Below are 26,136 nucleotides of genomic sequence, written 5' to 3' on the forward strand. Positions count from 1 at the left end.
GAACAAAGGACAAACCACACGTCTTCGAGATAGAAATACTGGATATTAGATTAACATTAAATTAAATAAAAACTGTCTCTGGAAGATTTGTACATACAACATAGAGTTCAGTATTAACTCACTTTTCTTTGACAAAGGTTAGACTGATCTTTTCTTAAAAGGAAGCCATCCTCCACATGGAATTGGTCCAGGAGACTAGAGGCTCTAGCTGCTGACAGAGCTTCCTGGTCGCCCTTCATACAAAAGCCGAGGTCTGGTTCCTTCATCAGGCTGCTGATGACTATCCCCAGAATCCAGGCCAAGGAAGCTACTGAAATTGAATATGATAGCCACCATGTGGTGAAGGCCTACATCGCCTAATGCCCTCTAATGAGACTTTGGCACCATGATGGGCCCCAGTCAGAAGAGATGTTGTGCAGGGTGGGGTAAAGGGGAAGTTGAGGCCAAACGAGGCTGGGAGGCCTTCAGGGAGAATCATTTCCAGGAGGCCAACAGGGCAAAAATGTTGCCACTGTTCCTGTCTCACACTGGCAGAATGTTACTCTCCATGGAGTGAGCGTCCTGTAATCATTAACCTCGACATCCCTTATCTTCTGCTCCAGGGATCAAAGGTCTCAAGGTGCCAGGTCTGTCAAGAATGGTGTATAATACATACAAGGCGGAAATAACAGAGAACTGAAGGCCAGGGCTCAGCACCAGGTCTGCTGGCCACCTGAACCTGAGGTTGGCCCCACCAGCTGCAGGAAAAGTCAAACAATCATCCTTCAGGAAATTGAAGATTTTCTTTTTCCCCAGGGCTGTTTGAGGTGCTGCCCTTGAGAAGCTTACAGTCTAGTCGGGGAGATGTACACGCACCAAAAAACTTGCCGATGAGGTGTAGAACTACCCAAGTGTATGTAATGTAGATGCTGAGAGCCTCGGAGATTGAGAGGCGGATCCGCTGAGGTCACAGGGAAGGGGTGCTAAAGGAAGTGGGGACGGTGAAAGGAGCCTTGAATGCAGGGAGGCATTAGAGAGAAAGGGAGAAGCCACTCTCTGGACACCATCTCCAAAAAGCCATCATCCCCCAACCCTGCAAAAGAAAGGCCATGTGTTGGAAAAAGCTAAAAATCCATCACCCCCAAAATGGCTTCCAACAAATTGCAAGCTGACACTTCAAGAACACTTCACAGTTCAATGCATTTTACCTATATGCCCTCATTTGAGCCTGGCTATCTCCCACAAGACGGAGGAGCTACATGCGCAAGGTGTCCCAAAAGTCTGGCTGCAGTTTCGAGCCCATAACTTCCAAAGTATAAATTCCACAAACTGACAAAAGCCACATTTGAAAGTTTAGTTATTTCAATTTTCACATTTGTTTAGCTTTGTGAATTTTGAATGACAAATTTAGGGTTAGGGTTAGAGCCTTAAAACAAGACGGCATGGGAGATGGGGTGTCATGTTTATGGGAACTGGATGGAAGAGTAGATTGCAGAGAGTAAGATATAAAAAGACTGGGAAGGTGGGAGGGGGCCGGGGTTATAAAAGGCTTTGAATGCCAAACAGAGGATTTTACGTGGAGGTGATAAGAAGCCACTGGAGTTTACTGAGTAAATGATTAGACATGATCATACCTATACATCAGGAAGAACACTTTGGTGGCTGAATGGAGGACATATTGGAGTGGGGAGGGATTGAGGTAGGTCAGTCCCCCAGAAGGATATTGTAATAGTCCAGGCGTGAGGTGATGAGGATCTGCACCAGGGTGAGGGCAGTGGCAGGGGAGAGAAGGGGGTATATTCAGGAGATGGTGCAAAGGTGAAATGGACAGGCCTTGATAAGAGATAAGGTATGGGCAGTGAGGGATAGTGAGGAGTCTCCTAGGTTTTGAGTCTGAGGGCCTGGGAGGACGGTAGGGCCCTTTATAGTAATAGAGAAGGTAGGAAGCAGAGATGGTTTAAGGGGGAAGATAATGAGTTCTGTTTTTGGCCATGTTGAATTTAAGATGTCCACTGGACATCTAGTTAGAGATATCTGAAAGGTAACTGAAAATGTGGCATTGGCGGTCAATGGAGAGTTTGGGGCAGGATAGGTAGATTTGAGAACTGTCAGCATAGAGACGGTCATTAAATCCATGGGAGCTGATGAGATCACCAGGGTCAGTAGTATAGAGGAAGAAGAGAAGAGGTCCCAGACAGAATCCAGAGGGCCACCTATGGTTAGAGGGCTTGATCTTGAGGAGAATGCAGCAAGGGAGACAGAGGTGGATGGTCAGAGAGGGAGGAGGACCAGGAGCAGGGTAGGGTGGGGGTCCTGAAAACCTAGCAAGGAGGAGAGAGAGACCCTGTTGCCTTAAATCCAATTGAACCTGTCTTTTTGAGTTGCCATATTTTCTAGAAACACTGGACCCAGAGTATGAAGGAGGCTCTGAATGTGCCAAGAACAAAGCCCTGAGCTGACATAATTTGTCGGTGCACCCCACACTGGATTCCTTGTGTGTGCTTGGGAGGCAAGACTGGCACTAGCCATTCAGTGCCAGGCTGGGAAAATGCTTGTGTATCTGCTTTGCAGATAAACAGACCCTCAGGTCTTCAGAGCTAGCAGTTCCAAGGGAAAAGAATGAAGCTTTTGCCGTGGCCTCGCTCCTCCCCATCGGGAGAAGCTTTGTCCTTTCCCACCTTTACTGCACTTTTCCCTTCCCATGCCATGCCCCTTCCTGGTATCCCAGCCTCCCTTCGTCCCGCTGCCATAAATATGCAAACTTCTGTAAGGACTGGGAACTCTGCTTGGGCTTTAATTATTCCTCTTGTGTGATTCCTATTTCCAGTCCTCAGTGTCAATGTCCCAGAGAGGTCAGGGAGAATGAGGATTGAGAAAAGGCCGTTGGATTTGGCAACTAAGAGAAGATTGGTAACTTTGGAGAGAGGGTTTGGGTGGAATTTGGAAGCCAGACAGGAGGTGTGATGCAACTGTGTCTTGTTATGACACCATGACCAGTCAGTATAGGAAGTATGCAAGTAGCCAGTGTAAGGTAATAGTAAATAGGAGCCAGGAACCAAGAGTGGAGGGGGGAACATAGATGCAGCTCTCCAAAACTGGCTCCCAAACTAACTAAAACCACATCGGGAGACTAGGTGCTAAATTAAGAGAAGCCAGTAAACCACCCTTAGTTTGCAAGTGGCAGGTAAAGTACCAGACATATGCAGCAAAGCCAGAGAAACATTGTGCTGAGGCCTGCTTCAGATGGGATTGATAACTCTGAAATGACTGATATGCCAATGAGCGAACCAGAATGGTAGCCCAAACCCTACCCCTGGAGCACTGCCAGCTTCCATCCAAGTCACCTAAGCCCTCTATGTGCCTTTCTCCCTCTCCCCTCTCCCACTAGATTCTCCCACCTGTCCCTGCGCCATCTGCCTCTGTACTCTCTGTGGGTGGATAGGGAGGCTGGGTCATTGGAGGGGTTTCAGTCAGATGGAAAAAGTGGGAGAGGAATTATCTGAGATGAAGGGAAGCTTGTCACCCATGGAACATGTATTACAGAGGGCACAATAAAAGGACTGGATGGCATTTGGTTGAAACTTTGGGGTGGGGGTGTTGAGGAGGATGGGAATAAAGAGATGAGTGATGGAGGGGTGTAGAACAGGGCTTGGAGACGCTCTGTAGGAGTTGAGGGTCACTGGGATGTGAAAGGCATGATGGGGAGGAGAATGCTCATCACTGAATAGAGGGTGCCACTCCTTTTCCCAATGGCCAAACAGCTAATAAGTGTTGGTGGTAAGATTCAAACCTAGGTCCCCTCTGACCCAAAGTCCATCATACTACAATAGTTGATTGAAATGGCTGTTTTACCCTGCAATCTGATCAGACCTGAACTTTAGAATTGTTTTACTTCTTGTATCTAAGAGGAATAATTCAATTTGTCGTCCCCGTTTATTAAGTACCTACTATGTTCTGGGCACTGTGCAAGGCAATGGGGAGTCAAAGACAAATGAAACAGTCCCTGTCCTCCAGCGTTTTACATTTTACTGGGGCTGGATAACTAGTACACAGATAAGTACGTGCAAAGCAGATGCAGAATAAGTACAAAGTCATTTAGGGGGGCATGGGGGGGGCAGGGGAGAGGACCAAGAAAGGCCTGGAGTAGGTGATGCACCATGAGCTGGACTTGGAAGAAAGCTAGGGATTCCAGAAGGTGGAAGTGAGGAGAGTTACCTATGAAAAGGAAGACTAGGAGGAGGGCTTTTATTAAGCTCTTACTGTATACAAGGTATTTGACTTGATAGAACAAAATGTAGTCCTGAAGGCTTTCTGCAAACCAGATCATCTCAGGGGAGTGTCTCTGGGGGTACAGGGGGTGGGGGCAGCTCTGTGTGCCAGCCTTCTGAGAGCAGGGCAGGGTGCTCCTGCTCTCAGGAGGTGAGGAGAGATAGTCCTGGAGGCTGTACAATCACTTTGATGGAGGCCACAGACCTGGGTTAAAATTCTGCCTACCTCTCCGGGCCTCAGTTTCTTCATCTCTAAAATGAAGGGCATCAACACATATAGTTTCATCCATGCAAATGAGACTCAAGATGTATTCCCATAGGCTTTTCCCTACTTTGAGGGTAACCGGTCCTTTCCATCCAACTTGCAGCCTATAACTGTGTTACTTCCCCTATTACAGTGTAAGTACTTAAGTAAGAACAGGGACTGTTTACTTTTCTGTTTATGTCCCTAGCACGGTGCTTTACACATTGTAAACAATAAATGCCTCTTCATTTATTTATTCTTTCATTCATTCATTTAAAAGGCCAATGGCTTTGGAGAGCCTTTGGGAGGTTGTGATAATAATGTAGTACCTGAGACACTCTCTTCTTATACCTAGGGCCCCCAGGAGAGCTACATCAGCTTCAAAGTATGGTGCTGTTCTGAATCCGCTTTAAATTAAAAAAAAAAAGAGCCAATGAGTCCCCACCAATGTATCTGCTGTTAGCGACTATCTGTTCAAAACAAAGGCATTTAATACGACAGAATCATGAGAAACATAGCAAAACAATACTTCCCCTATGAACCTGGCACCCTCTCCCAAAATTGCATGCGCCTCTACTGAGTAAACTAAATTGAACTAGAGAATGTGTGGAGGGCCCAAATGTAAGGATGACGACGAGCCCCCAGGACAGTCATGGGAGAGACATCTCATAGCTCTAATGCCCTAAGCTGCGGCCATCTCCAGGAGTGTCATCGTCCGGCGATCTATAGCCTGTAGACACAGACACACAGACACACAGACACACAGACACACACACACACACACACACACACACACACACACACACACACTCTTTCTGGCCCCTGAAAATCACCTGGTGGCAAAGGGGCCAAAGAAAGGCGCTTCCCTATGCTAAGGGACTGGTGTGATGGAGAGAGGGTGGAGAGAGGTCCACCTGTGAGGTAGTGCTGCCACCTACAGGAAGCACACTTAAACAAACTCTTACAAGGGTTCCAAAGACCGGGCTGCTCATAGGGATAAATTGCCACGGGAGCCCCTGCTCTCACCGGATTTCTTATTTCACTTTAGACCTGCTTACTGGAATCCATGCTGTCATAAGAACTGAAGTCCCAGCTCTCTCTCTGCCCTCTGCCACCATATTTGTATCCGCCACAGTTAGGTTTCAGTCCTCAGTCTATTTACAAAATGCGCTCTAGCTGCTGTTCCCTTGTATACAGACTGGGAAGGAGCTCCCTGACCTGGGATCTGTGAACTCATTTTTCCTTTCTTTGTTTTAAATGTGTTGTTCATTGTCTTTCCATATAATTGGCTTTCTTGTAATCCTAGAAGTTATTTTTTCCATTTTTAAATAAGGGGACCATGGTCTTCATCCTGCTCACTGCCAATGAGGTCTAGGGCACAAAAGGGGTTCAGACCTCCCGGATGAAACTTTTGTGCTGCAGAGATGGCCGAGCGAGCACACAGCCAAGGTCTCTTCGCAGATGGAGAGGGAAAGGGGAGCCTTTGGGTGGTTACTCATTCACTTGCTTCATGAATTAAGGCTAATTCATTAGCACATAAGGGAAGGAACCTTAAACCCCAGAGCTGTTCAGTGTTTATTGGGAAGCTGACCATTGCCTGGGTCATAGTCTGCCCTGAAGAGAGGCCCAAGCTGCCCCTTTAGGGCGGAAAAGGGCAAAGTCTGTCTCATACCCTAAAACAGGCATCAGCCATTAGTCAGGGGCTGGGAGACTTTGAGAGGGGGACAGGGTGAGCAGCCCGAGACTTTAACTGTGATATTCCCTCAAATCATATCACAGATCTCAGGAGGAGATGGCATCACCCTGCCCTGAGGGGCGACGTGGTCTCTGATGAGGAAGACGCCTTTGCTAGGTGACCCTGGGCAAATCACTTCCCCTCCGAAGAGCCTCAATCCCCTCATTTGTAAAGGTGGGATAATAATAGCATCTACCTCATGGAGCTTTGGGGAGGATCAGATGAAATAACTCACATGCAGGGTTTTAGAAAACTTCAAGTGCTGTATAAATGTTTCTAGAGTTATCATCATTCTGCATCTTAAGAAACTTCCCACCAACAACCTGGCCTTTCTTCAGCCAACTGGCCAAGAGGCCATTGATAAGAAATCTAAGTAAGGTGAGAGCTGGAGTCCCACAACTGCCCACCCTCTGGGATTCCCCCCAACTCGCTGGCCTACCTTTCACCTCTGAGCTGCATCGAGTTGGTGGAAGAAACTCCTTGAGGGTAGCCTTGACCCTCACCCATCAACTACGTTCAAATTTCATCTATTCACAACCATCATCTTCCCCCTACCAACCACATTGGTCTTCAAATGAAGCCATTTCTAGAATACAGTGAGATGAGAGCCCCTCATCAGAGTCCATGTAGATACTTCGGTCATATCTGGGCACAATTTCCTTGGTGAAAGCTATGATATCAGAGGGAGCCATGGCTTTAGAGCTAGGGAATAGTTCAACCTTGGCCAAGGACTGACTTGGGTACAATAACTGTCTTTTTCTATACGTGCTCAAATGGAGATGCAAGCTAGCAGATGGCCACCAGTGGACATGACTTGAAACATAAGCCGATTCAAAGCTACGCAAGTTGGACAAGTGGTTGTCATGCACGTTGCCGCTGGGGTGGTGTCTGGATTAGGTGACTCTATTATCCCTCAAATGCTGCCCTTACGAACTGAACAAGTAGACGGGGGAGGAGTGGCTTACCTCCCTCAGTCACCCAGGCCCAAGAGACCTGTTCAGCCTCAGACTGTTGCTGTCTCCACTTCTTCACCACGAGTTCATACACAGTGAATAGTTGGTTCAAAATGATAACATTAAAAGATACAATTACCTGAGTTTCCAAATGATCTCAGATGACACCCACTTATTCAGAAGTGTCATTTCTGCATTTGGGTGGAAGAGGCCCTACTTCCTCAAAGGGTAGTGCCGTTGACTTGCCCAGCACCCTGTCACGGGGCTCATCCCAAGGAATCTCACAGACAAAGATTTCTTCCCAGGACTTCACCATGCTTCTCTCCCAACAGTAAGTCATTTACTACTATTATTATTTTCTGGTTTTTTAAAACAAAATATAGTGTAATAATCATCTAACAGACATATTTATAATGTAACAGTATTCAGATTGAAAAGAAGAAGAAACTTGTTTCACCAGCTTCTCTTAGCTGTTTTGCACTGAAAACACCGCTGATCAGGTGATAATGATTGAGTTAAATACTTTTCATACTTACCAATTCATTGAAAGTCATTTATCTTATTACCCCTGGCATTTTCACGCTACTCATGGTAGTTTATTTACGCAGCGCCTACCTCTTGGTAGGCTTTTCCTACATCTTGAAAGTTGCTGAAGTCTGTTTTTAGAAATCTTTAAAATGTTTAGTCTATGTTTCTCCATTTTGTCAACATTGCATGCCTATTAGAAAAAGTACTTCTAAATGGGATTGTCTTTTGTTCAACTGCATCCTACAAGGCCTGAATATCACAGTGCTCATCCTTTAAACAAGTCACTGTGTTAACTGTGTTAAGACCCTCCCAATTGTCTTTGTCCCAACAACCCAGGGAGACAGGTATAAATATTTATTATCCCCTTCGTACATACAAGGACTGATTAGATTCTTCTCATTTACAACAAAATTTTCAACCCAATCAATTATTGATTTGTAATCATTATGCATGGTACTTAAATCTCATTTTTTTTAAACAAGGGGTCCATTGTTTTTAGTTAGCTCTAGTTCAAAAATTCTTGGTGACACTCTCAGCTTCTCATTACTGCTTTTTTATTCCTTTGAAGTACCCAAAGACCCAAATCAGTTCCTTTAAATTTTCTAAATTACTAATCCTTTAGCATAACTATTTAAACCAGAGCAAAGAGATATTCTTTTCTCTAGCAATCAGTTAATAGTATTTGTTAAATTCCTACTTGTTTTATGATGTTACAATGCTTGGGGAGTGTAGCAACTGTCAAAAGGACATTGCTTAAAAAAAAAAAAAGCCTAAATCTTTTCTACTTCAGTGGGACTACAGCCCTCTCTGAAATCTCCTTTTCAAAACTCCAGAACCCTTTCTCTTAAACGCAGAATTTACGCTGTATCAGTGACTCCAATTTTCTTTATCCTTCTTCTCATTCTTAACTTTTCTCATTTCTTTATCCAACACTACTCTTTTTTTCTTCTATTTGCTTCATTCCTCTGGTAAACCTCTTTATGGTTCTTTAGTGGTTACAAATGCACAGTTCATATGCATTTCTTTAAGGGCTTTTGGGCAATGAGAATTAGTTACAATCACATAGTTTTTGTAAGTGATAGGCAAATAAATTCCAAAAATGACCCACTCAGTACAACAAGTTCCTAGATAGAAGAGCTGGTTAAAGCTGGCTGAAGAAAGGCCAGTTTGTTGGTGGGAAGTTTCTCAAGATGCAGAATGACAATAACTCTAAAAAAAGGTAACAGATAAAGGGTTCCTAAACACTTTATATTCTCAAACCAAACTTTACATAGCTTAGTAGCTCTTTGTTTCATCATCCCCAGAGAGGGAGGCCACCCTTGTCCCAATGGGGGACTTACGTCAGGCTCAGAGAATTTGGGTACAGACAGCAAGGGGAGTGAGTAAAACAGGACGGAGATGTCTTTGTCAGCATTCCTGTGACTGTGTAAGTGAGCTTCATAACTGGTAAACAAGTAGTGAATGTTACATTAAAGTTTGAGGCCCATTATAAAGGCCTACTATAAGAACCTATCTTATCTAATTATCTTATGTAAAATATAAAACTGACTAATCCTGATTAGAATAAAGTAGGGGTCTTAGAGAATCATTTCTCACACTTGGGAACATCAGAATCTGACTTGTGTCAAAGGACCCTGAGTTCTCCTGCAAGCACTCAGGCTAACAAAAGCATTAAACATCGAATAAGTTTATTTAAGGCAATGATGAACACACAAATAACTCACACCTAAGCCTTTGAAAAGCAACAGAAAGCTCCGTTTTGCTTGTCTACAGGTTTTGCTCTTGGGCCCCGTCAATTCCCAATATCTACACAATGAAGCCCCTGCCTCCTGGGTCCATGGTTCCTGAGGCCATGATGACCCTGGCCGCAGTGTAGGCAGGAATCTATCTGGGATCTATCCTCGGCCCTCTATGCAGCCTCCCCAGTCCCTCTACATAATTCACACTGGGTGTCTGCGTGGTCCCAACCCACCCTCAATCTAGGACCTTCTCTCAGCATGATTCTGTCCTTTCCCACATGAAGGCCCACGCTGTACCCTCCCTCTTGCACGGTCATTGACCTGGAATCTCTCCTGGTACTGGGGCCCCCAGGCTTCCTTTCAGCCCCGTGCAGACAGAAGGGCCTTAATGCCTAAGCTCCTATGGATGTAGGCCCACGCTGCTACAAATGGTTGAAGAGGTGGATCTGAAAATGTCCATGAGGAGAACAGAGGCTGGAGAAGCTGCTGAGAATCAGAAGGGCCTGGGTGGATGGGAAGGGTTGCACTAGGGTAAAAATCAAAAAAAGAGCAGTTTGTGAGAGCACAAGATTGGGGGGAAACAGATGGCAGATGTCTGACTGCTAACGAGACACCAAGGGAGAACCTCGGCTGGCAGAAATATTTAAAGGCCATTGATTAAAAGGGCAGAGGATGAGGATGCGGTGGCAGCTGCTGGCTTCTTTCCAGGCTGGAGAAAGGAGAACAGAGCAAATTATTCTGATCCCCGGGGTCTCCTGAGGCACAGGATACGCTTTGAAGAAATGCTCGATTTTGACAACAGACTTATCCAATTTCCCTCTTCTCCTCTTCTCTTTCCCTCTAATCTAATTTCCTAAGAAGATGGAGGCGGCTTCTCTTCTCTCAACATTTTAGTGCCTTGAAATCTCTGTCAGGAGATGCTCCATTAATTCTTCATATCTGTCACCCCCCCTTCCATCTACTCCTCACTTCCTTCCATTCTGTGGCATTACTCTATTGATCCCCTTCCCCCATCATTAGGTTCTGGGCGGTGTTTCTTTAAATAGCCCCCTCCTTCCCCCTGGCAGCCGAGCCTTGCCAGGTTCTCTCTGTGCTAGGTAACATCCATTAGGATGCTGCAATGCGCGTTGGTGGCCAGGCCCTCCCCTCCTGCTCCGCTCTGCTAAAAAATCTCTGCCATCCGACTGCAGATGCTTCTCCCCGGCTGGTGAGTGGGGCGCTATCTCCAAGGTGATGGGCTTGCATTTTCACGCGCAGTGCTGGGGGAAGGGCCGAAGGGAGGGACGCGCTGGGGGGAATAAGTTTTTTATCCCATTCGATTTTGTCAGCAGGGACACTCCAGGGAACCAATGGGATGAAGCCGCTCTCACTGAAAATTCCAGCTGGAGACCTTAAGCCCAAAGCTCAGGAGTCAAACTGAAGAGTGCTGAAGACAGATCCAATAAAAAAAAAAAAGACAAAGAAACCGACTCACCAAAGAAGTGGCTAGCGCCCGAAGAGGTAGGTTGTTCCATTTTAAGTAAGAATCTCCGCTCTGGATTAAAATGGGCAAGGTCCGCAAAGCTTTTCACTCGATTTCTCATTCACCACTCCATGACGGTGACTAAGTTTTCCTTGGGACTCTATACTACCTGTACGACCTTGGGTGAGTCACTGAAGCCTTGGGGCCTCAGTTCCATATCTGTAAAATAATGGGGTCGAGGTCCCCAGCAACTCAAAATCCTGTGAGCCTGGCAGGGTTGCGAATCTCTGCTAGTCCCAGAAATCTCAAAACAATTGTGAACGTTATTAAAAGTTGAGCCTGGCAGAGCAGGTATCCTGTTAGAGAGAAAAAGGCGAGGAACAGAAAAGCCAACAATCTGTTCTCTGTGTGGCAGAGATGGGCCCTTATCTCACCTGTACGTTAATGTCATTTGGACATCTGCTGCAATCCAAGGAGAGTTGGTCTGGGAAGCCAGGGGAGGGGCAGAACAGACTCTGGGCCCACAAGAAGGGGGTAGAACCCCATGACCTCTAGGGTCCCTCCCAGCTCTAAATCTGTGATTCTGAGAAAGTTCAAACAGCTACTCATCCTACCTCACCATACAACCCATCAGCAAATCAAAAGATCTCCCTTTTCCTCCATGAAACCTTCCTGGATGCTTCATCCAAAGGGAACTCTTGTTTCTGTGAATAAAAAGAGCATTTTGCTCTTCTTTCGTTCATTTCTGAAAACCTACTCTGCCACTTTCTACTTGCACCTGTCTCATCTCAGGGCAACACCCGCTACTTTTAGTGGCGGGGTCCAATGCATAGTTATGCTGCAATGCGCGTTGGTGGCCAGGCCCTCCCCTCCTGCTCCGCTTCGCTAAAAATCTCTGCCATCTGACTGCAGATGCTTCTCCCCGGCTGGTGAGTGGGGCGCTATCTCCAAGGTGATGGGCTTGCATTTTCACGTGCAGTGCTGGCAGAAGGGCCATGAAGGTGGGAGAGCATAGCCTCATCCCTTTCCCTCTTGAGTTAGGAGCAGTGTGATTTCAAGCACACAGAACCAGTGAAGTCAGGAATGGTTTCTGGGTTGCCTTTTGCTCACTAGTGTAGGAGACACTAAGAGACGTCTACACTTGGGTACCAAGAATAGACATCTGCATTATGCTGGCCTGTGGTGGTTCCCTGTTTGTGGATGTGGAAGAGAGGGCCCTCAGGATGCTACCAAACCACAGGGACAGGCCCCTTCTTCTCGCCCAACCGATGGGCCTCAAGGTGCCCAAATGCTTTATTGTCTAGAGCATATTTTCATTCTCTTGGTTTAAAAATACAAGTGGAACAGATTCTAAAGTCCTTTCCAGTTACAGATTCTGTATTCATGGTCTTTAGCTCCAGGCAATAAATGGCTAAATGGCATATGAAGACAGAATGAATATCCCCAAAGCATTGTTAGCCTTGGGAGATTTTGAATGCCATTATCAAGTTAGCATAAATGTCTCTTCACTGAGGTAGAGGAATTTATATGGTTGATGCAACTCTCTTGAGATGAAACTTCTCCATTTCCCCACAGATCTGGAGGAAACCCTGGGCCTACACTGCTAGTGAGAGCTAGGAGCTGTTGACATCATTCAGGGTCCAATCTAGTGCCCTGTTTTTATCATGCAGCCCTGTCCCAAGAGAAGCATTTTCAGCTAGCTTAGCAATCATGTTTGGGCAGAACAGACACAGGAATAAACGTGAGTCCAATATGTGTCTCTGAGACAGGAGAACAGATTTTGCTATTCCCTTAAATAATAATGATATATTATATCATTTAATATTTATATAATACAATATAATTATAAATTATATGTAATTTCAAAATGCCTAATAAAGCATTATATACCATAATATAATTTGTGATATAATTAGTATTATGATAAATAACAATATCCAGTATTAGGACAGACTAGAGAATAGCAGTTGTACTTAAAAATAACTTTTCCATCTATTAGCTAATGTGGACTGATTGCTTTTTAGAGGTAGAAGCAATGCCGTGGCTTGCCCACCCAGGCAGTGAGTAGCCAAGTTGAGGTTCTAATTCAGCCATCTGATTCTGAATCTCTTCCTCTTGCCAAGCTCCCACAATGGCCACGTCCAACTGCATTCCCAGGCCATAGCTTTCCCTCACTCTGGCAGCTCTTTCTAGGACAGTGTGCACAGATAACTCCCATTTCTGCCATGCTGGAAGGTTCACAAAGCACTTTCCTCCCAATAGCCCTCTCAGGTAGAGAGTAGAATTATTTCCATTTCGGAGAAGAGGAAACCCAGGCCCATTGGTGAGAAGAGACTTTGTCAGGATCATAGTTAGAAGGGCTCTCGGAATAATCAGTCAGCAGGTATTTATTAAAAGCTTACTATGTGCTAAGCTTTGGGGACTAGTGTGCAAAGTGGGAAATGATCCTTACTGGCAAGGAACTTACAGGCACATATGGAAATAACAAATACAAATCTATAAGTATGTTCATTATAAATATGAAATAAATATATACAAAGTAGTTAAAATAATGTTGTTCAGGGCAGGGATCTAGCATTTGGGGGGATCAGGAAAGACTTCTTGTAGAAGATGGTGGCTGAGCTGTGTCTTTAGGTGTAGTTGAGGAGGGAGGAACATTCCAGGCTTGGGGAATGGCCGGTACAAAGACCAGGAGATGGGAGGTGGAGTGTGGTATGTGAAGAACAGAAATGAGGTCAGTTGGGCTGAATAACAGAGCTCAGAGCAGGGAACACTGCCTTCTCAGGTTTGGAAGGTAGGTTGGGTAGGGATGGGCTTTAATAGCTCAACAGAAGAGATCATCCTTGATCCTAGAGCAAATAGAAAGACCCCTGGAGATGGATGAGTAGGGATATGTATGTGTGTATGTGTGTGTGTGTGTGTGTGTGTGTGTATGTATATATATATATGTGTGTATGTATATATATATATGTGTGTATGTATATATATATATATGTGTGTGTGTGTGTGTATATATATATATATATATATATATATATAATCAGAGTGTGCTTGAGGAACATGACTTAGCAGGGAGGAGAGACTTGGGACAGGAGCGCCAATGAGGAGACTGCTGCAATGATGCAGACAAGAGAGGAGGAGGCCCAGACTAAAGTAGTTGTTGTGTGAGAAGAGAGAAAGGATGTGGTAAATGTTGTCATGGAAAGGAGGGCTTGACAAGTGACTGGATCTGTGGGGTGAGGGAGAGGGAGGAATCTGGGATATCTTGAGGTTACACACCTCAAAGATGGGAGGGACAGTTGTACCTTCAACAGAAACAGGGATATTTCAAAGAGGGAATGACTTGGGGGAAAGATGAGTTCCACTTTGGACATGCAGAGTTTCAAGCTGTCTCTAGGACATCCAGTTTGAGATGTCCAGCAAGGCGGGTTGGTGATGTCAGACTGAAGCTCAGGGGACAGACTGGGACTGGGTCTATAGATCTGGGGGTCATCTGCACAGAGATGATACCTAAATCCATGGGAGCTGATGAGATCTGCAAGAGTGTGCAGAGGGAGAAAAGAGGGCCTAGGCCAGACCCTTGGAAAAAACCACAATTAGGGGCTCTGATCTAGATGATAAGGCTGCAGAGGAGAGTGAGAAGTGGTCAGAGGGGGAAGGACCACAGGGCCACGCAGACCCTTTGGGAGGAGGGTGAATCAACAGTGTCCCATGCAGTGGACGTTGGGAAGGATGAGGACTAGGAAGAGTCTATCCAGTTTGAAACCATCGGTCATTTTGGAGGGGGAAGTTTCAGTTGAAGGGTTAGTTCAGAAGCCAGACTGCAAAGGCGAGGAGTGAGAAGACAGCATCAGAAGGCAGGGATCGTATTTAGCTTTTTCAAAGATTTTGGCTTGGAGACATATATGACAATGGCTTGAGGAGATGGGAGGATCTGTTGATGTAGGGTCTATTGAGGAGGGTCTATTGATAGTTTTTCAAGGTTGGGCAGGACTCCAAGCATATTTGAAGGCAGGAGGGAAGGAGACAGTAGATTGGAAAAAGATGGAGGGGGAGGGGATGATAAAGGGGGCATCCGCTGGAGGGGGCTGGAGGGCACATGTGGAAAGGCTGGCTTTAGCAAGGATGAGGGCTGCCTCTTTGCCAGAGATGGGGAAAGAAGGAAAGAGGAGAAGATATCAAGGGTCTGAGACGAAGAGAAGGGGAAGCACTCACACGGCAGGACCTCTGCTTTCTAAATAAAGTAAGAGCCGAGGTCCTCAGGAAGCATCTAGCCTGACCCTTTCATTTTACAGAGGAGATACTGAACGATCTGCCCAAGGCCCCAGCCATAGCACTTGCAGACCAACTCCAAGTCCGTCCTGGCCCCCTGTTTTACTCAGTCCTCCCAGAGGCGACACAGACTCCCAGTCCGAGCCATTCCCTACATCCTGCTGCCGCCCAACGTGTCCAAGGACCCCGGGGGCGTGAAGGCAGCATGCCAACCTCAGTCCTTCAGACTTACCCCATAGAATGGGGACCCCGGAGATCACCCAAGCCAACCCCCTCCTCGTACAGGGAAATGCTTCCCCATCACAGTCACTTGTGGATATGCCACCTTCCCCCACCCCTCCCCAGCCTTTCCATCACCAAGGAAAAGTTCTGCAAAACGAATGCACACTGTGACACCATCTGGCTACACGTGCAACATTCCACACTCGCAGCTCTCCACTGAGGAAGACACCCACAGGTTACAGAAAAGGAAACTGAGGCCCAGAGGCGTCGAGGGGGCTTGCCCAAGGTCACAGAAGTAGCAAGTGGCTGAGCCTGGATCCTCTTACCTAGTGGATCGCACTGCCTGCCTCAGTGTCCCCAGATGTAAAATCAGGGGGCTTGGTCCAGCGGACGCCTAAAGCCCATTTCAGCTTTAGCCAAGCCCAATCTGCTGCTACTCCACAGTTTTTTTGGGGGGGCGGGGTCTGCAGTTAGGAATTCCTTGGGCTGGAAAAATATGACCCTGGGCTGCCCGGGCTCTGCGCTGGGAGGATGCTTGGGAACGCACTGCGCAGACTCCAGACATCGGGCTCCCCTCCTCGCTCCCCCACCCGCCCCGCTGACGCACGTGCGCGCTCGGGGCTCGCGGCAGAGGTTTCTATGGTTACCTATCCTTCCTCCCCAGCGTCTCCTCTCGGTGGCCCGGGAGGACTGGCACGTTTTCTTAACCGTCTCCTCCGCTCCCACTCATTAGGTCACGTCTTCGCTGTGGGGGGAAAGGCTCTCCCCGAGGGAGGGCCGCCAGCCCTCAATCTCTCGTTTGCATGAAATGGGCGGGGCGTAGCTGTGATTGGATAAGGGTGAATGGCTACCCCGCCCCTTAGATCTGGGCCCGCCCCTCCTTCCCTGCCTGGCGGGAGGGGCAAGTGTCTGGAACTCCCCAGGTCTGTGAGTTGGCCTGGAAGCTCCCTGAGGGCAGACGGCCGTATCCGGAATCCCCACCGCCTGCCCCGGGGTAGGCCTCAATAAATAAACACTTCTTGCGTGGAATTCACAAGGAACCTCCATGGCCATCCCTTCCTTTTGCAAATGGGGAAACAGTCACCGAGAGAGAGAGAGAGGGCAAACAAGTAGTTGACGGAGCTGGGATGCCAAGCCAGGTCCCCCGCCCCCAAATCCTGTGCTGCTTCTCCTGGGCAGGCTTCCTTCTCTCAGTGACATCTAGGATGAAATACAGCTCCTCTGCTAGGCGTGTCAAACCCCCCTCCGACCGGCCCTAACCTGCTAAAAAAAGCGTGCGAATGGATATCCCTTCTTCCCCCACAGAACCGGAAAGCCCAGGAGGGCAGGAACTTCTTTGCAATGCCCGGACCTATCACTGGTGCCTGGCCTTATTTAAGAAGCGTTTGCAAATTAATTAATACAGTGAAAATGGCAAGACTAGGTACCGGGCTCCTTAATAAATAGCAATATAGGTCACATTTCAGCCAGTCAGATCTGGGCCTAGAAAGGACCTCATTTTACAGATGAGGAACTTGAGGCAAACGGGGGAAGTGACTCGCCCAGGGTAGCGCAGCTAGTGTCTGGGGCGTGATTTGAACTCCCAAATAGGAGCATTGCTGACTTGGGGCCGGGGTTTAGCTGCCCTGCCACCGAGCTGCCCTTCTGCACCGTTACTAGCCTTTCATTTCTTTCTGGGATGCTCCCTCCCCACCTCTCCTGGGATAATCAGGGCTAACCAGGGTGAAGCTGCTGGTTTCCCAAACCCCTGAGAGAGGGCCAGGAAGCCAGTAGGACCAGAAGGTGCCAGAAACCCAGCTCAGAATCAAGCAGCGAGGCTATTCCTCTGAAGCCGCGGGGCGGGGGGCAGTGCAGGCCACGGGCTTTCTGCCCCCTGATGCTGCGTGATCTGGGGTAAGTCTCTTGACCTCTGAGTGTCAGATGGTGACGCACAGTGGCGGAGGGGGGTTCGAGACCTGGCCAGTTACTTCCTTTCTCTGGGCCTCAGTTTCCTCCTCTCTAAATTGAGGGGCAGGGTCCCTGGCCCTAAATTCCCTTGCTCGGGTCTTCCCCTTCACCAGTCCTTAGAGAGGTGCCTCCCTGGACCCCTATACAGGCATCCACAGAATCTGACCATCCCCTCCCCCAAAGGGGCTTCTCAGCTTGGCGTTTAAGGCCCCAAGAGCTGGCGCCAGCTTCAGCTCACAGCTGCATCTGCATCCAGCTCAGCTGGACCATCTGTAGTTCTTCCCTGCCCTGGCAGTGTTCCCCTTCCCTCCTCCACCATGCCTTTGCCCAGGCTGTCCCCCATGCCTGGCCATCACTTTACCGCCTCCCTGCTTCAGAAGTTTCAGGCTCAGTAACCACCTCCTCTGGGAAGCCCTCTTTCTAACTTCCAGGGTTTTTCTCCTTCTGAGGGTCTGACCTCTGCTTCCCTACCTAGAACTCTACTTCTCTGTCTGTCTTAAAATTTCTGTGGCCCCAACCCCCAGTCCAGGGTCTCACCAGGCTTCTCCCTGATCATTGTTGGGGGAGTTGACTTGAATTGGGCTGTGTCTAGACTGTCACACATGTGGTGCAAAGAATCACCCAGAGGGGCAGCTGTGTGTGACTCTGGGCAAGCCACTTAACCCCAACTGCCTCACAAAAAAAAAAAAAATCACTCAGGACCCTTGGGTCTAAACAAACAGATTCATTATACAGATGAGAAACTGAGGTTCCATTCCATATTCACATGTGGAGTAGATGCCAAAAGGAAATGTGAACCTCTCATGACTATGGGCATAGAGCTGTTCACAAGCATTTGGAAGTGCTTGGCATCTGCATTAAAAAAAAACACTGCATTAGAATCTTAAAAGACGAAAGTTATCCCTTTGCTTTGACAAATTAAGAACAGTTTCCATAAGAATTCTTTGTGCCAAGGGCTGGCTCTGTGGGAGAGGAGGGGAGGGATACAGGGGGAGTGTAGGTGGTGATGCAGAATCCCAGACAAGGGACCACAGGGTTAAAATCTCAGCACAGAGAAAGAACTCCATGACCAGAGGCCAGTTGGGCAGGGAAGGGATGTGAGTCGGGACAGTCTGTCCACAGAGAGCCTTCAGGACCGGGTTAGCCGGTGGAAGTCGGCAGCAGAAAGAGACCTCAGGGTCTAATCCAGCCCCATCTTTTCCCAGGTGAGTAGCTAGAGACCAGAAAGTGAAACGCCTTCCCAAGGTCACAGGGAATTGGAGAGGCAGGGGAGGAGGCGTGGGCACCCTCCCTCCCTCTCCTTGGAGGGGAACTGCGTCAAGAGTGTCCAAGAAGGAAGTGAGATTCCAAGGGTCACAGACGTGAAGAGTCCCAGACCAGCCGTTAGCAGATAAGAGAGCCTAGGGAACCCCAGAGACCAGCGGGCACGTAGACTGGCACCGGCTAACCTTCCCACAGACCCTCCTGGCCCAGCTTCTCCCGCAGCCAGAGGGGCCTTCTCCCCCATGGATGACATGCACGTGAGTCACCCAGTGACGGAGAGAGAGGTCCCAAGGGACAAAAGAAAGCTGGGCTTTCTCATCTTTAACGTCATTGCTAGAGATGGAGTTTTTTTCATTTTTTAATTCCCTCTTCATTCAGGTACCCAGACGGAGAGCCGGCCCTGGCCTGGCTTGGCTCTGTTCTTCTGTGTCCGGAGGTGCTGGGGATGTGGGCCACCCAGGTGCTTTGGGGAAGCCTTGTACTCCTGCGCATCGCCTGGTGTCTTTTGCCGCAGACTGGTTACCTTCATCCTGATGAATTCTTTCAGTCCCCTGAGGTCATGGCAGGTAAAATCCTTTGCCATAAAGTGGCTGATCATTTTTTTTCCTCTCCATTGTTAAAAAAACACAAAAGCAATTTTATTGATGTTTTAAAAAAATAATCAAGCAAGCAAACAAGGAGCATTTATGAAGTGCTGAAGAAATCTCAGGTTCAAAGCCCTCTGTGAGTCTATATTCATTCAAAAACCATAGTTCACGAAGCCCTCCTGGTGTGTTTCCTTTTACCAGTCAGCCAGAAGGCACATTTTATTCAGAGCAAAGGAATTTTAAAAAATTATTACTTTATTTATTTTTAGTTTTCTACATTCACTTGCATAAGATTTTGAGTTTTAAATTTTCTCCCCTTCCTCCTCATCCCTCCCCAGAATGGCATACAATCTGATATAGACTGTACTTATAGATTCATATTAAATATATTTTCACATTAGTCACGAGGTAAAGAAGAATTAGAACTAAGGGGAGGAACCATGAAAAAGAAGAAACAAAACAAAACAACAACAACAAAAGAGAGCCAATAGTCTGCTTCCACCTGCCTTCAGACTCCACGGTTCTTTCTCTGGATGTGGACAGCATTTTGCATCATGAGACTTTTGGAGATGTCTTAGATCCTTGCATTGCCGAGATTAGCCAAGTCTATCAAAGTCAGTCATCGCACAATGTGGCTGTTACTGTGTGCAATGTTCTCCTGGGTCTGCTCACTTCACTCAGCATCAGTCCATACGAGTCTTTCCAGGTTTTTCTGAAGTCAGCCTGCTCATCATTTCTTATAACACGATAGTATTCCATTACATTCCTATGCCACAGCTTGTTCAGCCATTCCCCAACGGATGGGCATTCCCTCAATTTCCAATTCTTGGCCACCACAAAAAATATTTTTGTACATGTAGGTCCTTTTCCCATTTTTACAATCTCTTTGGGATACAGACCTAGAAGGGCTATTGTTGGGTCAAAGGGTATGTACATTTTTATAGCCCTTTGGACATAGTTCCAAATTGCTCTCCAAAATGGTTGGATCATTTCATAACTCTACCAACAACGTATTAGTGTTCCAATTTTCCCACATCTTCTCCAACATTTATCATTTTCCTGTTTTGTCATGTTGGCCAATCTGATAGGTGTGATGTGGTACCTCAGAGTTGTTTTGATTTGCATTTCTCTAATCAATACTGATTTAAAGCATTTTTTCATATGACTATAGGTAGCTTTAATTTCTTCATCTCAAAACTGCTGTTCATATCCTTTGACCATTTATCAATTGGGGAATCACTTGCAGTCTTATAAATTTGACTTAGTTCTCTACATATTTTAGAGATGAGGCCTTTATCAGAGACACTGGCTGTAAAAATTGTTTCTGAGCTTTCCGCTTCCCTCCTAATCTTAGTTGCATTGGCTTTGTTTGTGCAAAAACTTTCAAAATCATCCATTTTCCATTTTTCAATGTTCTCTATCTCTCATTGGTCATAAATTCTTCCCTTCTCCATAGATCTGACAGGTAAGCTATTCCTTTCTCTCCTAGTCAGAGCAAAGGAATTTAATGCTATTGCATAGCAAGAAAACATTCTTTTGCACTGCCCCTCACATGCACGCCTGGGCCACACTTTGCCATAAATTCAAACACCATCTGTGGAGAGGATGGAAACAGATAAGGATCATATGTGGGAGTTACACATCACTCTGTCAGCAGTCATTTTTAAAGTGCCTACTGTGTGCTGCACACACAAAAACAAAAACCAACCAAGAATATGATCTTTGCCCTTGAAGAGCTTCCCTCCAGCACGTCACAGATATGTGGATAAAGGCCATATTCGAAACCACAGAGTCATTTGGTGAGAGAGGAGGAATCAGGGAAAGTCTCTTGAAGGAGGTGCCTTTGAACTGAGCTCTGAATGGAGGGGGGTGGGAACCCATGTGGTCCCATGCATGGAGGGACACCCACACACATGTGTGGACACGTGTAAACTACTGTTTACATGCATGGAGGGGCATCCACACATATGTGGACACATGTAAACCAGGGTTCCTGTGGTCCCATGCAGGGAGGGGCACCCACACACATGCATGTGGATACATGTGACCAGGGTTCATGTGGCCACATGCATGGAGGGATACCCACACATGTGTGTGGGGGCATGTGTAAGCTAGGTTTTACATGCATGGAGGGGCACCCCACACACATGGACACATGCAAACCAGGGCCCATGTAGTCACATGCATGGAGGGGTGCCACAGACACATGTGGACTCACATGGCCAAGGCTCATGCGTAAAGGTACATATATATGTGGACATGTGTAACCAAAGCTCATGCAGCCCGGGTTCTGAGCTGTCCCTCAAACAGAAGTGTCCAGACATGGTCCTGACATGAGGGAGGACATCTCCTAGGCTCTCACTGGCCTCAGGAGGCCTGAGTTTGAGTCACAGACCATTAGGCATGTCTCCTTTTCCTTGCCCAGGCCTCAGCTTTCTCATCTGATAAATGGGAGGATTAGACCAAGTGACCTCAAAGAACCTATCAATGGGATCATCAGTCAGTCGCTCAGTCAGCAAACATTTATTAGGGGCTTACTGTATACCAGACAATGTGTGGAGCGCTGGCTAGAAAGCTCCTCAGGTGCACCTGGTGTAAGGATGGAGACAGCCTGCCCAAGGTCTGTACTGCGTCCGCAGACATAGGATCTAGCACCAGGCCGTGGGCTCCACGGGCTCTGTGGATGGACTTGAGAGGGCTGAGAACTCAGAGAGGAAAAAGCGATTATGTCTTTGTTTTTACTAGCCTATAACTGAAAGGGAGCAGTTCTTTCCATTCTGGATTTAGCTGATAAACTTGACTCTGAGAAGGGGCCCAGACTGGCCAAACAGCATGAGTCACAAGGAGAGACCTCCTTCAAAGGGCAGAGTGTGAGTTGGGTCTGGATGCGGATGCGAGGTGGGAGAGCCTGAGGGATGGCCCAGGCAAATGCCTGGAGGTGGGAGATGATGCAGTTGTAGGGAGGAACAGCAGGTACCAGCGGGGCTAGCCTGGTCCTCTCTTATTCCAGGCTGTGGGAGGCAACGTCTTGTGTAGGGTCCCATGTCTGCACCCTCTCCCACGGTTCTGTGCCTTCAGGGCACTCAGGGTATGGGAAAAAACCAGCCTACTGACTCCCCTGTACAGGAGGCAGCCTGAATCCTGGGCCTTGGCCACGTCCCAGCTGGCCAGGGACCCAGGCAGGCCTCTGAGCTCCCACCGCCGGTGTTTCATGATTCCTGAACATCCGTAGTGAAGGCAGGTGGCTCTGCCTCCATCTCTCTGGGCCACAGCATTCAGGAGCCTTCCGGAGCCTGGTTTCTTGCCAATGGCTGCTAGAAGACTTTCCAAACTGACGTGGCAGCAGGGCCCCACACCCACTTGGCCAGAGCGAGAAGCGGCCTTTTGGCGACCAGCCAGAGCAAACAGCTGGAACAGGCGAAGGCCAGACCCGGCCGGGGACTCTGACCCAGACCTCACGTTCATTATATCCTCCTTCTAGACAGATGTGTGGATTCCCCTGCTAGAACAGAAGCCCCTCGAGGGCAGGGTCATAATGTGCTCTGGAAATGTTGGCTACTGTTATTTATGATTATTCATTTATTCACTGCCGATGGTGTGCCAGACATTGCTAGATACTGGGGACACTGCCCTCGAGAAGCTTACATCTGTCAAGGGAGGGAAAGGGACATGGGAGCATGTGTTTATTAAGCACCTGCTGTGTGCCTGCACTGTGCTAAGAGTTTTACAGCTATCGTTTCACATGATGGAGGAAAACAATGCGTAAATGAATTAGTCTGTACAAAATCTATGCCCCGTAAATGTAAGGTAATGATGCGTCCTTTGAGGTTAACCCCAGGTGACTCTTGGAGGCTGAAGTTACTGAATGAGGGCATGTAGGTTTTGGTGGAGGGAGTGACTAAAACCAATGACTGGTCCAATCCCCCCAGTGATTGTTCCCCTGGGTCCATGAGAGGAGCTCTCCACCAAAAGGAGGTGCATGCCTGCATCAGGCATCTGGACCCAAGGTTGACTGTCTTTTGTGTTTGCTCTGAGTTTTGTTTTCAGGAAACTCCTTGAACAACTCTTTCTCACTGCCTTTTCTTCCTGACCCCCTGACTCTTCCACTGAAACCTTCCTTATAGCAAGGAAAAATATGCAGGCTCAGCGACTGAGCCAGAGTTCACCTTCCCTGGGGAAGAGGGAGGTGTATTTTGTCCCCGGTCCTCTAGGACCAAAATAGTCACTGTGTTGAATGGGGTTTCTGAAAGCCTTGTTTGCAAGACTCAGCTGGGGTCTCAAGTGACCTCAGAGAAAGAAGGGGTTTTGTCCCCAGCCGAGCCAGCGGCACAAGAGGCAGGGGAGACCCAGAACACTCCCAGGTCGAGATGAGGGAGGGCCTGGAGAGCAAGGCAGGCCTCAAGGAGGGAAGCCTGGGATCACCTGGGAGCTATGGACCTGCCAGAGGCTCCTTAACACCCCCTTTCCTGTTCCTGCTAAAACAGCTAGGTCTCCTCCCATAAAGGCAGGATTTGAACCCAGGCCTCCCTGGTATTTGCTCTGGGTCTTTCCTCCAATCACCTCTTGCCTCTCATTCCTTTGCCAGAAGATGTCCTGGGCCTGGAGGTCTACCGTCCCTGGGAATTCCTCCCCAGCTCACCCTGCCGGACAGTCCTCTTCCCACTGCTGACCACTGGCTCTGTGTTCTGGCTGATGGAGCTATTGGACAGGCTGGGCCTCTGGCCAGGGGCCATCAGCAGCTACACTCTCCTGGTGGGGCCCCGCCTGGTCTTCACAGCCCTCTCCTTTGCGCTGGACTGGGGCATCCACCGGGCGGCCCCGCTCTGGGGAGCTGATCCCTGGCACGCCCTGCTCCTGCTGGCCGGTTCCTATGTCACCCTGGTCTTCTACACGAGGACCCTGGCCAACGCTACGGAGGGGCTTCTGTTCATGTGGCTGTTGGTGCTGGTCTCTCCGGGCACCCACGGGAAGCTGAGTCCAGGGCGTGGGGGACACAGCTGGCTCCTGGGCGCCGTGGTGGCCGCAGGGTTCTTCAACCGGCCTACGTTCCTGGGGTTCGCCCTCCTGCCGCTGCTCTTCTGGTCCAGCGGCTGCACCACGGTGGTGCCTCTCAGCATGAAGGCCCTGGTCCAGAGAATGCTGGAGCTGCTCCCCGGGGCCACACTGGTGGCTGCCCTGTTCGTGGCTACCGATACGTGGTACTATTCCTTGCGGCTGGGGCTGGGCCCCCGCCTCGTCCTGACTCCTGCCCACTTCCTCAGCTACAACCTGGACCCCCAGAATCTGGCCCGGCACGGCACGCACCCCCGCCTCACTCACCTGGCCGTCAACGGGTTCCTGCTCTTCGGAGTTCTGCACGTCGCAGCAGTGATGGGTGCGTGGAAAGTGCTGAAGGAAAGCCTAGCCGCCGTGGCCCAGCGCCAGGCTCCCCGGACCCTCCGGGACAGGAGGGCGGTCCTCCTCCTCTTCTACTTCTTTCCCCTGGCTCTGCTCTCCCTCTTCAGCCATCAGGAGCCTCGGTTCTTGGTCCCCCTCCTGGGGCCCCTGACCTTGTTCAGCAGCCAGAAGGGTCGGGTGGTGGCCCCGTGGAGAATCGCCTCGTTCACTCTCTTCAACGTCCTGGGGGCCCTGTTCTTCGGCTGCCTTCATCAGGGCGGCCTCGTCCCTTGCCTGTCCCGTCTGGAGCAGAGCATCCGCGCTCCGGCTCCCCAAGGGCAGCCCTCCCACTACACCCTGCTCTTTACCCACACCTACATGCCGCCGCGCTACCTTCTCCGCCTGGGAGGGCAGGAGCCGCCCGTGGAGGTCATCGACCTGGGCGGGGCCGAGAGCCGGGCCCTTTGCCAGACCCTCGACCAGCTCGCCAGTCACCCGGTCTGCAAGGCCGCTGGGGGCGATCGTCTCTGCCGGATCTTTGTTGTGACCCCTGGGACAGCCAAGGAGGCTGCGGCCGCCTGCCCCTTCTCCCTGAGGAACGAGACCCGTCTGTTTCCTCACTTGACTCTGGAGGACCCTCCTGGGCTCTCTGCCCTGCTGAGCAGCCGCTGGAGGGACTCCCTCGGCCTCTACATCCTGGAAGTGGGCGAGCGGAGGGGGCAATGAACCTCCCGAAAAGGGGGCCCCGCCCACATCTTGCGCCCTCCTGCCCCCCGAAGCTCCTTTGAGTAAGACTGGACAAGTCCCTGGGGACTCGCACCCATGACCTGGATGACCAAAGCAGGCGTCCGTCCCAGTCATAGGCCAAACCAAGCCAAAGATGACTCTGCTGGCCAAGCCTTGCCCCCTGGCCATGGGCCTCACCCCCGAGCCCTCTCGCTATGGTGGTCCATTCTGGGCGCCACTGTCATAGGAGACATGGACCACCTGAAGCTTGCCCTGAGCAGAGTGCCCAGGGTGGTGAGGGGACGTGAGGCCATATCATGTGAGGATAAACTGAAGAAACTTAGAATGTGGAGCCTGAACAAATAGCTGGGAGGGGAGGCAGTGGAAGGGGAAGGAGGGTAATGGGGAGAGAGTGGGGCCAGGGGGACTGAGAGGTTTGCATGTATTTAAAGGGCTTTCTCCATTTGGGGAAAGGAGTGGCTGGGTAGGAAGAACAGCGACCCTACAGTGGAAAATTCGTGGAGGGAGATTTCACCTCAACAGAATCTCTGGATGGAAGAGGGGAAGGGGCCTCTGTCCAACTAGTCCTCATGTTGTAGATAAGGAATCTGATGCCAAAGGGGTGAAGTGAATTGTCCAATAAGACCTTTCTCTGAATTAGAGGGTAGTGCCTAGGACATAGTAAGTGCTTAATAAATGCTTTGTTCTAGCTGTCTGTGCTACCTACCTACCTACCTACCTACCTATCTATCTATCTATCTATCTATCTATCTATCTATCTATCTATCTATATGTGCAAAAAATGGGATGGGCAGCCTTGTGAGGCATTTAGCTT

General features: G+C 48.8%; 1 protein-coding gene and 1 long non-coding RNA gene across 2 annotated transcripts; both read left to right on the forward strand.

The window, feature by feature from the left end:
- Positions 1-7,420: 7,420 nt before the first annotated feature.
- LOC144454756 (uncharacterized) lies at positions 7,421-11,660 on the forward strand. Its single transcript, XR_013483277.1, has 3 exons — positions 7,421-7,510; positions 10,514-10,653; positions 10,775-11,660. It is a non-coding gene; the product is annotated as an uncharacterized LOC144454756 (long non-coding RNA).
- Positions 11,661-18,753: 7,093 nt separating this feature from the next.
- Positions 18,754-25,683, forward strand: PIGZ (phosphatidylinositol glycan anchor biosynthesis class Z (Gwada blood group)). The gene is given in 4 exon segments (XM_020988962.2): positions 18,754-18,869; positions 18,991-19,014; positions 19,016-19,178; positions 23,785-25,683. Coding segments are annotated over 4 exon segments (1,719 nt in total). The 5' UTR covers positions 18,754-18,854; the 3' UTR covers positions 25,302-25,683.
- Positions 25,684-26,136: the final 453 nt, after the last annotated feature.

Source organism: Phascolarctos cinereus, unplaced genomic scaffold (assembly GCF_003287225.1).
Source record: "Phascolarctos cinereus isolate Bilbo 61053 unplaced genomic scaffold, phaCin_HiC Scaffold_7;HRSCAF=346, whole genome shotgun sequence".
Classification (NCBI taxonomy): Eukaryota; Metazoa; Chordata; class Mammalia; order Diprotodontia; family Phascolarctidae; genus Phascolarctos; species Phascolarctos cinereus.